Raw genomic sequence first — 16407 nt, 5'->3', positions numbered from 1 at the left:
GGCTGATGCTATGTTACCAGGGCTAGACAAACTTTATTCATGCTGTGGTGTTATTGTAAGTATACGTAGTGCTGGGTTGATTAATATTAGTTTGTTTGAGTTACCATTTAAAACAAACAAATGACGGCGACGGTCGGCGTGGTGCTGGGTAATCTTAGGCAATTCTAGGGCTAACTAGTGAGTGGCCGTGGACTGATTAAGCCAGTTAGCGGACGACAGTGGCCGCCTATTGCCGGCTTGAAAGCTGGCCCGTGCTATTTTCTTCTGTAGACTGCCCTCTCTTTCCAGGCTGCCCTCTCTTTGCAGACCGTCCGCGCTTTGCAGGCTGCCTTTCAACGCTGCCTTAGCTACTCAGCTTGTGCAAAGCTCAGTAAAAACGGAAGAGGCAGAATGCGGAGACAACGATAAGAGACAAAAACAATATGGTGGGCAAGGAAGACGAAAGAACATTGAAGGGACCGGCCCGCAGAAGCACCTGCATGGCAACAGAAGGGAGCATACAAACAAGAAAGGGCCAGGTGTGAAGACCACGGAGACCGCTGGTGCGGCGAAGACAACAGGGACCGCTAGAAGAAAACCAGTAGGCCGCTAGAGATAGATGGGGACCGCCAGGCGAGGAAAATGGGGACCAAAACGGGAACCAAAACGGGGACCAAAACGGGGACCAAAAACGGGGCCGAAAACGGGGACTGCTAGGTGCTGCGAGGAGCGCGAAGACAACGGGGACCTTAGTTGTGGCGACGAAAATGGGGACGAAAACGGGGACGGAAACGGGGACCGAAACGGAGATCAAAACGGGGATCAAAACGGGGATCAAAACGGGGATCAAAACGGGGACAAAAACGGCCGGGGACCGGTAGGGACGAAGACAACGGGGGCCGCTAGGTGCGGCGAGGACCGGCGGGTACGCCAGCTTACAAAACAAGTCAGCGGGCCCGCTAGATACGAAGCAGACAACGTGGACCAGCCTACAGAAGAGCCAGCCCGCAAAAAAGCAGCCTGCAAACAGCCCAGCCTGCAAAAACAAGTGGGGAGCACTACCCAGCCTGTAAACCATGCCTCCAATGTAGGTAAAGACACCGATTTCATCCACTAAATGGCTCAAGCTGCCGAAATTACAAACTTGAGAATGAACAACAATCGCCCAGCACTGAGTTGGCCTCGCAGTCAATTATTGTTTCACGGAAAATTAAAACAAGGCAATATTAAAAGCACACCATGGTCTAAATAAGTATGCCACTATTGTCTCAATAGATTTACATGTTTTGCTGCCCACGATGATAAACCAGGAAGGCAATGGCTCCAGGTGCCGGAACTGGGTAACCCTGTCTACTTGAATTGCAGGATTACCCTTACCCGTATCTGACCTCAACCTATGACACTCAGGCGGCCACCAGGTTGACAAGCTGCGGCCATAAGATGTTTGTATTGAAATCAGTAGTATTTAAATTGGCCTTTGTATCTTTTGAAGATATCATAGTCATGATGCTCGGCCAAATGACGTTGAAAAGACGGCAGCGTGTGGAATATGGCCTTTTTCTCTGCGCATTGTGGAGCTGGACATTGCACAAAGCGTTGCCCAATATTCTTCAGGTGCTGCGAAAGCAGATGATCTCTTGAACGATAATGGGAGTAGAATTTGCGAAATCTTTGATTTGGTGCAATGCCCTCATCCCAGAAGCACATGAAACATTGGTCTTTTTCGCACTTCTGTGGTCTGCATGGAGCGTTGAGTTTTGGTGCCGACCTGGGCGCTCGTGCTTCCTTCCGTACACCAAGTGACAACATAGCATGAGTGGTGTATAGCCTGTGTTGCAGCCGTGTAGGACCATCCAGCATACTCGTATCGGCGATAATCAGCTCCGCAACCATTCGACGTTCGGATAAACCATGATCAGTTTGCGGCTGCCAGTCTCCAGCATCCAAGTCGGCATCATTGCGCAGCTGTGCATTAATTTCGGTTGTGCTGATTGTATCAAAAAATTCTTTTCGCGTGGCGGTTTTGGCAAGTTTTCGTAAGTACGCTCGAGTCGATCGTACCTTGCTTTCCACAGTGCGGTACATTTGATATAACTTAGTTCCTGTAGATTCGGCGTCTTTAATAGTCCCGGATTCTCGGCGCACTTCCGAGCATAAAGAATCTCGCAGCTCAATTAACCTGGCAAGCGTTGTATCCGTCTCGATTTCGTTCAGCTTTACGGTGCTCGCCTGTGTTGGTGCTCGAGGATCGACAGAACGGCTCATGTGGCCGGCTGCTTTCAGCAAAGCCTTATTGGAGGGTCGACCAAGGAACGCCGCCACCGTGTCACACTGCACACGTTGGTTGATGTAGGCCTGGTATGTCGCTGCATCTATGTGCTGCATGACTTGCTGGAGCTGCGCTTGCGTTCCGACGGCTAGGTCCTGTCAGCACGCCATACGTTTCACGACCAGAGGCATGCTTACCTTCAACGGCTTCGCCGGATCCACGTCGAATGCAGTACGGATTCAGTATCTGCATAAATCCCGTCATAAGACCGAGCCTTTGGAGATAATAAAGATAGGTATGATAGTGTATTGCCTCGGTGGGTGATGTTTGGATCGTTCCTTCGTGAGTTACCAACGCCTGCCGAAAGATTGGGGTATCTTTGATGCCATCTTTCCAGTCAAATTCTAGCGAGCGTCGCGGCGCGCGAACTCTAATCTTGTAGAAATCCTCCACACTTCGAAGTTCTGCGGCAAAGGCATTGTCCAACAGTGCTAAAGAAAGAAATAGAAGAATTGCATCAAATAAGAAGGTGTCCACCTCGTAGAAGATAAAGGTTTTTCTGGGCCTCAGTTAGTGATTGGCCTCGAGGCTGGTATGGCCATACATACGGGTTTTCCCTTCGTTCCCAGCCTTTAGTGAACCTCAGGGTCACTTCCATGGCCGGCAGATCTCTTCCACCATCGGGATTCTTTAAAAGGACCAGCTTCACATCTCTGTAGCAAATAGTCTTAAAATCATCCTCCTTTGGGTCCCATTCTTCTGCGTATTTAAGCTGGCTCTCTTCATCACTGCCGAAGTAGTGATCGTTGATAGCTTCTTTGCTGAGTTTTTTATAGGCAAGGACCCTGGGGCGCGTCGCTGTGTATGCCTGAACGAGAATCATAAGGGCTAGTTGTATACGTTGGCGCTCGTCAGGGAACACCGATGTGTCGTGCACCCAATGATGGTGTAGGACGAGATAGACATCGTCGACGTCCATCACAGGTTTTTCCCTGATCGAGGTGTCGAGTTCGTACTTGATCGTTAGATAACCATTAATATACTAGCCCCCCATCCATAGAACGTCAGTAGTCAGTTGGCAGGCGGAAGTCTCATCAATCTTACATCGTTGATCTCTTCATTTGCTAGTTTGTCAAAATCGACTCCAGCGGATTTCCGGTATACTTGGAAGAGTATTCTCTTATAAGCATGGACTGCGCTTCTTTTCCGTATTCTTTTGTACATATCTAGCATCCATTCCAGGAAGGTCATGATGTCTTCCTTCGTGGATTGGAGTAGATGATCTTCAGCTTTGGTGCACAAATAGGCGCAGTATCTAAATTGTCAACTTGAAATACCACTCAACTTCTGAAGACTTCATCCTTACCTTGTCCATTTCAGTTTGACACCATGCATGTTGACTTTGGTCGTGGGGGCATGTCGCTTCTTGACGGCCTCATCTGTAGCAAGTCGTTGGCGTTTTGATCGGTAGTATTCTGGAGGGCGTTGAGTACGAACAGGTGCCTTAGTGACCGCCATTTTTTTAACCTTGAAAAACGTAGGTCCATGATAATAATCTGGCACAATCTGGTACTGAAGTTGACTTATATGCGCCGAGCTCCCATTAAAATTAATGAGCGCTACTGAGTGGAGTGCGCCCACCAGTCATGGTGGTGTGGGGTTCTAGGCGGCCAGCGCTTCGCAAGTTGGCCTCCAAAAGCGGCATCCCAACCTCCAAAAAAAGGCATCATGTCCGCCAGAACTCGAGACACATTTGCTGCGAACCTGCACTTTTGATGTAAAAGCAAAGGGGGCAGGCAGGCAATGGAAACGTTGGCGGCTCGACAACTCGACAAACCAGAACTCTTTTCAGGGCACCTAGTCCGCCTCCTATTGTCAAAGGCTCGCAAAAGCTCCTCGGGATGTTTTTTAATCTACTGCTCACGGAAATATCGAGACGTCTGCGAGCGAAACAAAGTTCTCGTCTCGTCTCACCAGATACCACCTGCCACGCTGGAGAGACGCCGCCCTGCTCCCTCCCCCAATGCGCCCGTTTCGGTCTCCGAGAGAACAAACCTGGTACCTGGCATCAGTTTTTGAGCCCAGTCTCTCTGTCATTACTAGTGCGCTTTGAGAATTCTCCCTCAAAACGAGTAGATTGGAGGACGAGGGAGAAGGCCTTCCTCCCCACCCACCCCCCTTCTGAGCGCAGAGAGACTCTTCTATAGTGGAAAGGAAAAGGCCCTTTTTTTTTCTCAAGAGTGACTCTCAATCCCTGTAGGTTATAACAAGTAGGGGTCTGTGGGCGTGGGCTTGGCGATGCACACTCTTGCAGGTTTTGCATCGATTGCTTTCCCGACAAGAAACTTGTCCCACCTACCAACGCCGACAAACCCCCCATCCGCTGTCCGTTCTGGAGAGGAATAGGAGTGAAGTCAACTAACTGCCTGAATTCTCGACGAGCTCGTAAATCTTCCTCTTCTGGCTGCGGATCCGGGCCTGTCTCGCCAGGCCAAGCGTTCAGCTGAGCCGCCCCCTTCACCAAGCTTTTGCTGCGGGCGGCCACCGGGGCGTGTCGAGACGCTTGCTTCGGATGTCGTCGTAAAAAAGAACAGTATAGAAGCACACAGAATTTCTGCCCCCCCCGGGGGGCGGAGGGGGAGGGCAGCTCTCCTCGGGGGAAGCATCCGGAAGGCGTCAATTCCACAAGGCGCAGCGTATTTTGCAGGCAAGTCAAGAACGGGGACCAGGTTCCGGCGCATCCTGTGATAGAGACGGCCCAGAATGACCCGAGCAGTTACATCTGCTTCGACTGGGCTACGACAGGACAAGAAGTGAAGCATGGGGGGAAAGGGCGCGGGGGTCGCGTCGGTGCGGTCTCTGGGCACTGTCTCGAGAAGAACGCACCGTTCCGGCTCGCCTGGTTACCCGACCCTTTTCAGCTTGAGAGATGCTCCGTTTATTTTAGGGAACCTGGAGCCCAACTAGTCAGCGGATGTGTCTGTCCCCCCCCCTCTCCCTTCCCCCCCTTCGATTTACACACGCCCTTTGGCGTGGCAGATCTCTGTGTGCCCATCGACGAGCGATGGCGGGCCCCCCGGCGTTTAGCGCGATAATCAGTCTGATGGGCGTTTCTCTTTGTCGAAGATGAAGATGCCTGAATTTGACGTGACCGGTTGGGTTCAGTTCCGAGTTGAATGAACCCCCTTGAGGGTTCGGCCTTTCGCTGGAGCGTGTTTTGATTTTCCTGACGCTGCCGATGTGGCTTCACGGACATCTACGGTAGCTATAGAAGGCCAATGAATATGCGAGCAAAAGAAAAAATAAAAAAGCAAAACTCGACTGGCTTGCTGGTCATCTTGAAGAGAATGGACAATGAATCTGAAACTGCTTGGGCCAGACAGCGGAGGACTAGCACTGGCGCCCTGCAGGAGGACAACTAATAGTTGTTGCCAGAATCCACAGATGAAGCGATAAGACAAGAAGTTGCTCGCGTGGGTTAAACGACCTGAAAAGTGCTGATCGTGGTTGAGAGATGTTGAGCACGGGTCTGTCATGATGAGTTTGCCTTGCCTGGCTCGGCTGGGGCGCACCCAACTGGAAGGGGACAGATCTATGACCAGATTTTATCCAAATGAAAACACTTTCTATCAGCAGTGCCAGCCACCGAAAGAGAGGTATTCTGGTGTTCCCACAAAACGCAGCGGACTCGCCACGTCACGCCACTCATCAGCGCGAGCAACACTGTCCTCAACCACGTCGTGGCAACATAATAACCAGTTAACGAGTTGGTGAGAGGCGGTGGCCAAGTTTGTACCGGAAATCAGCCTCCGGGGAGATGCGTGAAAGCCAATCGGTGTCAGTAGGAGGCTGTCCTGCACCGTCCGGAGGGGATCAGCCGTTGCGCCGGATGCTGTCCCAAGAGCGGGCTGGCGTAAACTCTAGTTACCGGCTTCTGCCATCTCCATGCTGATAAATGGATGGGATTGCTCGTGATTATCACTCGTTCTTTTGTTCAAGAAGTGTTGATGACGCAGCCGTGCATAATTGTCTGAGTTTATCACCTTGATCGTCATCAGCCACAACATCCCCTCCCCCCCGGGGGGGTTTGAGACAAGGTTGCGGGCTGACTTCACACAAGAAACCTAGTGCTCAAGGAATCAAAAATTGTTGCAGACCGCCAAGGCGGAGCAGCCAAGCTCATGTACACATCTGCATGCACATGGCAATCAATCCCCTTGCCCAAGCGTGGATGTGGATATCCTTCTTGTTGCTATACTTCGTACCCAAAGGAATAATGTGACAGCGCATTGGCACGAGCTTGGTATGGTACAAGGATTATACAGAATCAGAATGAGCACATATTCACCCAGTTAACTAGGGGAGTGTTTCCACGCAAATTACGGACACACCAATAATCAACGGTATCGAATACCAGCCAATGTCCCATCACACAGGGTATTGTTTTTTTTTTTTTTTTTTTTTTTTGACATTTCATCTCAACAGCCAAAGGGTGGATGAGACCAGCTGCAACTACTCCGTATCCGTACATTACTGTAATACTGAGAAAGAACCAGGCATGTATGAGGTCGAGATGATGGCAACAAGGTCAATACCCCGAAACTAGGTAACGAAACCGTTTCCATGGGGGTGGGCTCTGGACCAGTGGAGGGACGCCACCTGGCCGTTCAACCAGTCAGAGGCAGAGGACGGCGTTCCGTGTGTGTGTGTGTGTGTGTGTGTGTGGACGCAAAGTTGCCTTTAAGACTAGCTTTATCGGTCCTTGACAGCGGTCATCACTTTTCCAACCTGGGTAATTAGCAAAAGAGCAGTCGCCCACAGAACCACAGACAGTGAGTGGTGGATGGTCGCGATGGTTGGTGCTCACTTGTGTGTGGGCTCTGTGATGAGTGGTGAATGGCCGTTCAATACTCGGTAGTTATAGCGGAGGAGCTAGCCCCGGAGCTGAGGCTCCTTTGGTTGGAGTTTTTGTGAAAGGGGTCTGCAGGAATCTTCCAACTACCCCCTTGACTGCCGTGCGTTGTGAGCTCATGGAGGGGTAACTAATGGCTGGATAGGCAAAGTAATCTACCCCTTGGCGTCCGCCCATGTCATCGCGGTTGCGTCATGCACCTCCTCGGCGAACAGAGGCTCGTGGGAGAATAGAAATACCATTTTGGACTGATGGGAATTCCAAGATTTCGTTTGATCAACTACGTCATACTACTCCGGTGCCGTATGGACATTTTTGCGCGGTCAGCCCACAACTGCCATCATGTCTTCATAGCAACACCACCCATCTCACCAGGTTCCAGACACCACCCATCCCATCCCCCTTGAATGAATTGGATCTTGACATTAGCAAATGTTCGCGATATTACACCACTGTTCAAAAAGCGTCGTATCCAACAACACCTATCCCGCAATGGTCGGACGCAAGAGAATCCTCCTCAACGACGAGAATGGTCAAGTGCAAGGATCAGAGATGCAGTCCCGAAAGGTGAGCTGCCAAACCCATCTGAAAGCATATCCAGCCACCTCTTGCTAACCAATGACAAAACTCGCAGGCGACGCTGCACCTGGAGAACCAAGAGCGCGCCTACGTGGCCGCTTCGCGCCGCGCCGACCGCAGCCTCGAGGCGCGCTACCAGTCCGCCGTCATGGCGAGCCGCGTGCACCAGAAGCGCACCGGAAAGGCCCTCCGCGTCACGTACCAGATCGTGCACGACGAGGACATGTACGAGGAAGATGACCCAGTGCTGTCCGGCAGCTGGAACCAGCCGCAGGAGCAGCGACACCGGGGGTCGCCGCACGCCGCGTACCGCAGCCGGGCCGCGTCGCAGACGGACGCGTTCATCTCGGCGCTGATCGCGCGCAAGGCGGGCATGCCGAACTACTTTGGGCTCGGCCATGCGCTCCCCGCGTCGACGACCTCCGGCAACGGGCAACGGGCGGAGCAGCAACAGCCGCCGCCGCCGCCGCCGCCAATCGGTCACGGCATTCCGAGCGACGGCATCGATTGCCTTGCCGATTGTTCTCCCGTCAATCCTTCTGCGGCAAGCTTGGGAGGAGGGGGGGAGTTCAGCTTTGACGCCTGCTTTGCGGAGTTGGCCGCCTTTCCTGGCGTCGCGCCTCATGCACCGACGTCATCCGGCGGCTCCTCTTCGCCGAGTGACGACAACCCAGCCTACGAGCCCAACTACATACTCGGGACCGGCTCGGAAGAGCAAAGCTTCAGCCCCGGCGCCGCCAATCTATGGCTAGAGGACTTCGTGGTAGACGGGGATAACGACGGCGGCTTGCACCGCACGCCGTATGGACTGTCGTTGGGATAGATGGGACTGGACTTGTCGTGTGGCGTAGACGCTGTGTCGTTTGTTCCTTCTTATTATTATTATTCTTCTTCTCTCTTACTTGGCGTCATGTTGGTCAATTTAATAGCTAGTGGCAATCTCTTTCAACCGGCCGCACGTCACAATCGAGCCGGCACTACGTGCACCTATATGGAAATCAGATTCAAACTACTGCAGCTATGCATACAAGCCGGTATTTAACTGACGCCGGAGGTTTTGCGGCCGTAAGACGAAGATTAAAACTCCCCGAGTGCAGCACGGCCTGCTGAGCCGAGATGCAGACGATGTCGATTCTGGTCCAAAACAGTAGAGGCATCGTCATAGCAAAGGATTGACTTGGCGCAATTGCAAACCAGACACGCGCAGGCTTTTTACGAGAAGCTTGGAACTGCACTCCGGAGAAGCCGTCGGCTGCATAATTGTCAAAGCTGTCATTTTAAATAATCAGAAGCTAGTCAAAGTGTGGTATCCCGGGCTCCGAGTAAATGCAAAATCATCCGACATTTCCTTTCCTTCCAGCCACATGAATTCCCATTAAATACATGGTTCCCATTTGCAAAGGCACCAATGTCAGGCTGGTCACAGCAAAATCGAACACCGTAAACATCTCCATCTGGCCCTCTCTCCCCACCGCCTCCTCATGATCGCTTGCGACTCAGGGCCCTGACAAACGCCGCCTTGTCCTCCACCGTGAGCCCCACGCGCTTGACCCTGCCCAGACGTGCCAGCGCCTCCGCAATCGTGTCGAGCACGCGCTGCTCCTCGGCGGTCACCTCGCCGGATGTGCCTCCGCGGGCGCGCAGCTCGCCGCTCACGGCGGGGGACACGCCGTTGGTGCTCGCGGCGGCCGTGTTGAAGCGGCCCTCGGCGATGCGGACGCGGATGCACGTCGTCGGGCGGGAGAGCAGGTTCCAGAGGAATGCGACCCAGCGGCCGGGCACTGGGGTGGTGACGTCCGCGGGGGTGTAGCGCAGGCTGACCGGGAAGACGAGCACGTCCGGCGGGCAGGCGAGCAGGCTGGGGCTGAGGGGAAGGATGGCCTTGCCGTTGGTGGTCGTGCACTCGGGGAAGAGGGCGATCGGGCGGTCGGGGTACTCTCGGAGCAGGTCGGCGACGGAGACGAGGTCTTCGGCGGGACCGGGGGCGGTGGTGGGCGGGGGCGCGAGGGTGGCGAGGACGGCGGCGAGCAGGCCGACGCGGCGGACGCGGCGCGTGCCCGGGTAGGAGAGGGTGAAGACGGGGTCGAAGACGGCGGCGAGGTAGACGACGTCGACGGGGCTGGTGCAGTTGGCGGCGATGACGGTGCCGCCGTGGGGGAAGCGCCGCCGGGGCTGGTCGGCAAGCGTGCCGCGCTTGACGCCGTCGAGCTGCAGGTCCACCCACCAGATACCTGGCACGCCGAGGAGGCACCACAGGGCGACCTTGCGCGCGACGACGGGCAGCAGCGGCAGGTGGTGGACGACGGCGAAGTAGCCGAGGGCGAGGAAGACGAAGAAGGGCAGGCGCAGCGCCAAGATGAGGGCGTGGTAGGCGGCGGTGACGGGGGAGAGGCTGGTGGTGACGGGGAGGAAGGGCGCGATGCCGGTGGCTGCGAGAGCGTTGGGTTAGTAGAGGGACGGACGGGGAGGCGAGGGGGGTGATGCATACCTCGGTCGCGATATTGGCTGAATTTCTCCATGATTGGGGAGGCCTGGCGGGAGAAGATGTAGGTTGCTGGTGGCAAGGGACAAGGTCGTTGGCTGTCTCTCCCCCCCCCCGTTTGACGTTGCGTGTTCGATTTCGGAGGTGGTGGGGCCGCGATTTTAAGCTTTCCAGAAGAGCTTAGGCTTCAGTGATGTCAGCGATAGAAAAAGCATGTGATTGATAACTTGACACCATCATAAAGGAGGATAAAAGACCCATGGTGTTATCGGAATGGATGATAATGAGCGCAATGGGAGCTTGCTGGCTAGAAATGGCATCATTCTTCTTGGCCTGCCTTATCCCTGCGCAAGGACGGAAGTGTCGGGGCCGTTTGCACCGATAAGCTGTCTAGATACGGAGCACGTGTTAGTCGAGATATTAGCATCGCCATGCTTCGAAAGCTGAAAGGAACCGTTTATTTCCCTTATCGAATTGGATTGACAGCATTGGGAGCATAGCTCCACCAGTGTGCTGTGGTCGCTACAGTAAAGATGCATACCCTCGATCAGCGTCTCGCGCCGTATATTCGATGTCCAAGATTTGTAATTCTGAGCCGACAAGAAACGAGAAAGATGGGGAAAAAATGTGACATTTTCCCCAAAACGAAAAATTGTTGTTACAAATGCGCATTCGACGGAACTGGCCTTGGCCACCAAGATGACCAAAGGATGACAAACAAGGCTTCCAGTCGGTGGTGGATCTCGCGTCTTCGGCCTTGAGCAAAGCGCATATAAAGCTAACTGTAACCAAGAGTCAAGAAGACCAAGCATGGTGAAAGTAAACAAGAATAAAAATTACTTGACATATCATCACAATTCACAATGGATCACGAAAAGATTCTCGAGGCAGCCTTTGCCGACCCCCACAACACGCCCATTGTGATCCCCCCCGCCGACGTTAACAAGATTATCAAGACGAGCTACACGGTGGACGAGCCGTTTACGTATACACGCACCCAGTTGTGGGACATGGAGCGACGCAAGGCGCACGATCCCGAGACGTTCCTCGGCGGCGTCGCGCGCCCCGGCAGCGTCCAAGTCTTCGACGTCCAGCGCGACGGCGACGTGGAGACGTTTGTGCGCGTGAGCGACCAGCGACGCTGGGCCGCGCCGACCGAGTACTCCACGGTGATTGAGCAGGTGCGACTGGACCACGCGACGCAGCGGGCCTTCTTCATCGGCGTCGATGCGGTCGACGCTCCCGACGGCCGGCGCATCGTTCGGGGCACGGAGCAGCCGCGGTTCCACGTGGAGCACTCGTGCGCGGGACCCGAGACGGCGCCGCTCAACATCTGGCGGATGGTGCTGCTGGACGGCGACGAGGACGGCGCGGTGCGGGCGGCGCTTCAGGGCATGGCGGAGAGCCCGTACCTGCGGGCGTTCAACGAGGTGTACATCAGAGAGGTTCTGGGGCGAAAGCTGGTGCGGAAGGAGGCGGAGGGGGCGGGTGGCAAAGACGCAGAGTAGAAGGATGGTGGTAGTAGCGGAGGGAACATTGATCAATGTCTTGGGTACTGATGGGCTATTTCAAACTGAATAGTCCTCTTGTTCTACCAACATAATGAACCTCTGAAACATAAAATTCTACAGCTCCTTGAGATGTTTCGGAAAGTGCCAGCTACCAGTCCGCTGCACTCCCATTCCGACAGATCCATAGCAATATCCAACGACTGTTGTACAGTATTCATCCTAGAATCATTTCTCTCAGCTCCACTGCGGCCATGAGGTGATTCCCTCATCCATATCAAACAACTCGGATCCAATCAGATCTGGGTAAAACCCGGCATTGGACGGCAAAGGCGAGGCATCCAAAACCGGGATGGTAGAATACATAGTAGCATCCGCGGTAGCCTCGTCCGGCACACCATTCGGGCGCAACTTTTGAAATTGTGACGAAACAACATCGCTGAGCAGACGCGCGACATGACACGACAGACCAATCGAGCGCAGCCAAGTCACAAGTCTCATCACCAGCCGATCTAGCCCATCGACGTCCACATTCGCAATGCGCAGCTGGCTCTCGTACATTTGGACCAGTCGGCAAAGCGTGAGTGCCGAAAAGGTGATGATGTGATAGATGTGGTCTGTCAAGTGGCGAGTTCGATCGTCCGTCGTGTCCATGGCGAGATTCATGATCGTGCCTGCAAGGTCAACCATTTCCAGGATGAGCGACGCATCCGTCAAGGACTGTGGTGACCGCGCAGAGTGGTAGTACGCGAGGAGATGCGCAAAGTGGAATCCCATCTGGAGCAAGTGCGAGCGCGGCTCGTCAAACAAGCCCGCCCACTCCGTCTTCCAGTTCCGCAGCGCAACCTTGCAGTCACGCACGTCGACCTCGCCGCTTTGCGGGCAGCACTTTGTGTACATCACCCAGTAGAGCTTGACCTCCGCGACCATTCTCGCTTCGTAGTTTTGGAGGCTCCCGGTCTCGACGAGCAGAGAGCACCGGTCCACGTGCTCCTGCCGCAGCATCGTCTGCCGGCGCGTGCCGACGCAGTACTGCAGGTGGGCGACGCAGAGGTGGTTCCAGAGGCACTGGGCATCAACGTCACTCTGCTCAGCATTGCCCCCCTGCCTGAGCTTCGACTGGCCTGGGAAGCAGGCGCTGGCGAACCCTTGCTGGAGCGCGTAGCCGGTGAGCAGCCAGCCGTCGATGCTCAGCGGCTGCTGGCCGACGGTGGTGGACCACAGACTCAATATCAACAGGGCCTGGAAGTGCTCGACGGTTTGCGGAACGACGAGCAGCGCCTTCGCGGCCAGGCTCTTTGCTTCGTGGAACAGGCGCGGGGCGAGCTCATCAGCAAGTTCTTGCGTCGTGTGGCGCACTGCGATCAACAGAACGCTGCACAGCAGCAGCGGCGACCTTCTCACCTTGGAGAGAAGACGGTCAAGCGACGTGTCCTTGGAAAACCGCACCCAGCGGCCATAGTGGATGCGAAACCTATCGTTCGTGAGCTGATGAAAGTCGTTCGAGGCCGCGGAAGTTACACCAACAGTTTCAGCAAGGAGTGAGAGGTGGACGCCGTGACCAGCCCAGCTGAGATCACATCAGATGCGTTCCCAGGAAGCGAGCCAAATTGCCCTGGAGGCGAAAGACCAGCATCGGTTGCGGCTTCACGGATCAAGATGACTGGCGCGGGGTTTCGCTCGACTGGCGCTCCTTGGTCGGATCTGGCGCGGATCACCGTCGTTGCCGTCCCTGGCTCGTTGGACTGCGCATCCAGACGATCGATCAAAGCTGCCACTGTACGCTCAAGCTTACTGATTCTACTCCCCCGAGTCAACTTGTGTTGTCAAAGCCAGAGCCTGGGCTATTGCATACCTCGAATCCGGACATGCCCGGTTAGCGCGATGATGCTTATCCCGGAAGCCGCTTCTCTGCTGCACAGGCGAGGACTGGGAAGAATCGGAATCGAAAGAGTCTTCTAGCGAGCATGGTAGAGAGAGTGTGTGGCAGCGGAGGCAGGCATTCCTGATGCCATCTCCAGCGTAGCAGCGGGTTTTGCGCCGTCGACATAGATCACACGCTTTCGAAGCTCGTCCCAAGCTCACCGGCGGCATGGCATCGGAAAGTTAGCAGAGTATGAACATTTCAACCGAAATGGACGTTGACACAGATGAAGCAGTCAGCTTGTGGTGGTGCCTTATCTGCTTCTACAGCGAGAGGACGGACCCCCCACAAGAATGGCGCAATGGTTGATCATGTCACGAGCCAATTATTAGTTGCAGCGATTGGAAACATTAACTAGTGATTACGCCATGAACAGCCCGTCTTCCAATGCGCAGGTAAACGTGTGCCTACGTTGTATAAAATCATTCAAAGAATCCAATCGAGAGAGTTTCAACCCGCCAGCTCGGCCAACTGCCATCTGTAGTGAAAGGCCAGGCCACTAAAAGGCTTTGATCTTTGGAGTCTGGCAGGCCTTATTGCAGCTTAATCGTGATCCATTTGACCAATCAGAGGGCCACTATGACATACAACCCTAACCCTGAATATCTTCAGCTGTCCCAAGTCAAATACAAGTACCAATAAATCTACACGCCCACTTCTCCTTCTCGATACTCGGAATTTAGTTTTGTTTCGACTCCGGAGTCCCCACCGTCAAATAATCGGTACAGCAACTTCCAGACCAAGATGACGGCGGTGGCGGCAATGGCGCAAGCAGCGGCGACAAGTAACCCATGTTTGTAGCGAGGCGCATCTGCACATACGTTAGCTCTATGCAGATAAATGTCTACTGAGCTCATCATACCTTGAGATCGAAATAATTGATTTCCGGGGAAGTTCGCAAGCTGGATGCTCATCACGTACGCAGCCAACGCCACTGGCCGCTTGTAGTCTTCCATTTTGCTGGTCAGCCAAGCTGCGCTGATGGCTTGCGCACTGCCCATTCCCATCTGGGTCCAAACGACGCCCCCTTTGATACCTGTTAGACAAAGAAGACGTTTCAAACAGCAGCTTACTTCTGGAACGTACCATAAAGCACCCATTTTGCAACGCTGGTAGGTGCCAATGCCAACCACAACAGGCCGACAGCGCCCCAGAGGTATCCCGCAGCAATGTGCAGTCCGCGCTCTTGAAGTCGGTCACTGCTGTAAGCGAGCGTGACGGACCAAACTAGGGCACATATACTGCCCACGGAATTCAGGCCGTTCGCCTGGAGAGAAGTAAATCCGAGGGATTTGATGATGGAGGGTGCGTACGTGTTCATCGGCGAGATCATCACCATGGAGAGCAGTGCTGCGACGAGGTGGCCATACAATCTCCAGTCGCTGACAGTTTCCAGAATGTGCGAGGGCAAGACTGGCCTTCCATGTCTCAGTGCCTTGGTCGGGTCGTTGCGCAGCACGCGTGTCACGAGGATCGATGCCTCGCGTGGTGTGAAGACGGACCAGGACTTGCCAAAAAACGACTTGGGGTTGGCCGCGTTATGAGGCAAGTATAAATAGGCGACAACTCCCAAGAAGCAAGTAAGGACACCCTCTGCGTTCCTGTTAGACCTTTTAAGGTTGAATGAGATATGCAGATTCACGCACCGACAAGGAAAAGCCATTGCCATCCCGCAAGTCCACCTCGTCCACCAAGCGACAGCAGGCCGATGGACAGCGGCCCGCCCAACGCGCCAGCGAAGCCATTCGCGGCCCAAAAGATCGAGTACCGAAACGCGAGCTCCTGGTTCGTGTAGAACTTGGAAATGTACAGCGCAAACCCCGGGATGTAGCCGCCCTCGAGCGCGCCGATCAGGAACCGACACGCGTACAGCCCCGCGGCGTTCCTCAGAAAGACCTGCGTCCACGTCACCACGCCCCAGAGAAGCATGGTGACGGGCAGGAAGCGCTCGGGGCCGATGCGCTTGCTGATCATGTTGAACGGCAGCTCCGTGAGGACGAAGCCGACGGTGAAGAGCGTCTGGGCCAGGTTGACCTGCGCGTTGCCGACGTGGAGGTCCTGGCGCAGGCTATCGGTGAGGGCGTTGCCGATGTTGCTGCGGTCGAATTGCAGGAAGCAGAAGCAGAGGACGATGGGGGGGAGGATGAGCAAGTCCACCTTGCGCAGGGCGCGCTGGGCGTCTTGGGGGTCGAACTGGAGACGGGCGTCGTAGCCGGGAATGTGAACGGCCTCGTCTGGGACAGTCGCTTCGTTGTGCTCGTCGGGAACGGAGCGGGCGAAGGAGCCTTTCTCGGATATGGCAGTCGTGTCTTTTCGAGTACCGGCCATCTTGAGGATGTGGTGACACTCAAGAGTACACCAGTGAGCTAGAGTGATGAAGAGCTCGAGGACGCTCCAATGCCAGGTGGTGCCTCGCAACGGGTGACAATCCCATTTTATACATGTGCATTTTATTCATGAAGCGTCAAGCACCAAAGGATAGAAAGTGAGTGTTACGCCTCCAGCGAAATTGAAGATAACATGAACGCCCAAATGGCGTGCTTATCAGCTTTGCCCGCGATGGCAGCCACTCAAGGTGGAACTCCGGCGCCCTCGACCGTGATGCCGTCGGTATGCCGACGGCTCCCCGACGGGATGCCAACGGCCGGTATCCGTACCAGCAGGATCAAGTACTTGTTATATATCAGCTGCCCATCTTCGCAATATCGCCAACTTATTGCTCAACTGTCTGCTCGGGGTTTCTGTGCTGTTTTT

At 54.6% G+C, this 16407-nt stretch overlaps 4 protein-coding genes across 4 annotated transcripts; 2 read left to right on the top strand and 2 right to left on the bottom strand.

The window, feature by feature from the left end:
• Window positions 1–7652: 7652 nt before the first annotated feature.
• ISF_06766 (hypothetical protein) lies at window positions 7653–8562 on the top strand (the record flags this gene model as incomplete). Its single annotated transcript, XM_018850370.1, has 2 exons — window positions 7653–7727; window positions 7795–8562. The coding sequence occupies 2 exons, from the start codon at window positions 7653–7655 to the stop codon at window positions 8560–8562; spliced, it is 843 nt and encodes a 280-aa protein (XP_018702410.1).
• A 656-nt stretch (window positions 8563–9218) lies between these two features.
• On the bottom strand, window positions 9219–10258 carry ISF_06765 (Phospholipid/glycerol acyltransferase; the record flags this gene model as incomplete). The annotated part of the gene is made up of 2 exons (XM_018850369.1): window positions 9219–10168; window positions 10228–10258. The coding sequence occupies 2 exons, from the start codon at window positions 10256–10258 to the stop codon at window positions 9219–9221; spliced, it is 981 nt and encodes a 326-aa protein (XP_018702409.1).
• Window positions 10259–11084: 826 nt separating this feature from the next.
• ISF_06764 (hypothetical protein) lies at window positions 11085–11729 on the top strand (the record flags this gene model as incomplete). The annotated part of the gene is made up of 1 exon (XM_018850368.1): window positions 11085–11729. The coding sequence occupies one exon, from the start codon at window positions 11085–11087 to the stop codon at window positions 11727–11729; it is 645 nt and encodes a 214-aa protein (XP_018702408.1).
• A 237-nt stretch (window positions 11730–11966) lies between these two features.
• ISF_06763 (Major facilitator superfamily domain, general substrate transporter) lies at window positions 11967–15981 on the bottom strand (the record flags this gene model as incomplete). Its single annotated transcript, XM_018850367.1, has 7 exons — window positions 11967–13203; window positions 13257–13529; window positions 13585–13687; window positions 14363–14464; window positions 14516–14689; window positions 14740–15246; window positions 15300–15981. 7 exons carry the CDS (start codon window positions 15979–15981, stop codon window positions 11967–11969), a joined length of 3078 nt encoding a protein of 1025 aa, XP_018702407.1.
• Window positions 15982–16407: the final 426 nt, after the last annotated feature.

This window comes from Cordyceps fumosorosea (assembly GCF_001636725.1).
Source record: "Cordyceps fumosorosea ARSEF 2679 chromosome Unknown scaffold_18, whole genome shotgun sequence".
In the NCBI taxonomy this organism is placed as follows: domain Eukaryota; kingdom Fungi; phylum Ascomycota; class Sordariomycetes; order Hypocreales; family Cordycipitaceae; genus Cordyceps; species Cordyceps fumosorosea.
Note: the sequence above shows the minus strand (reverse complement) of the source record. Positions and strands in the feature narration are given on the sequence as shown.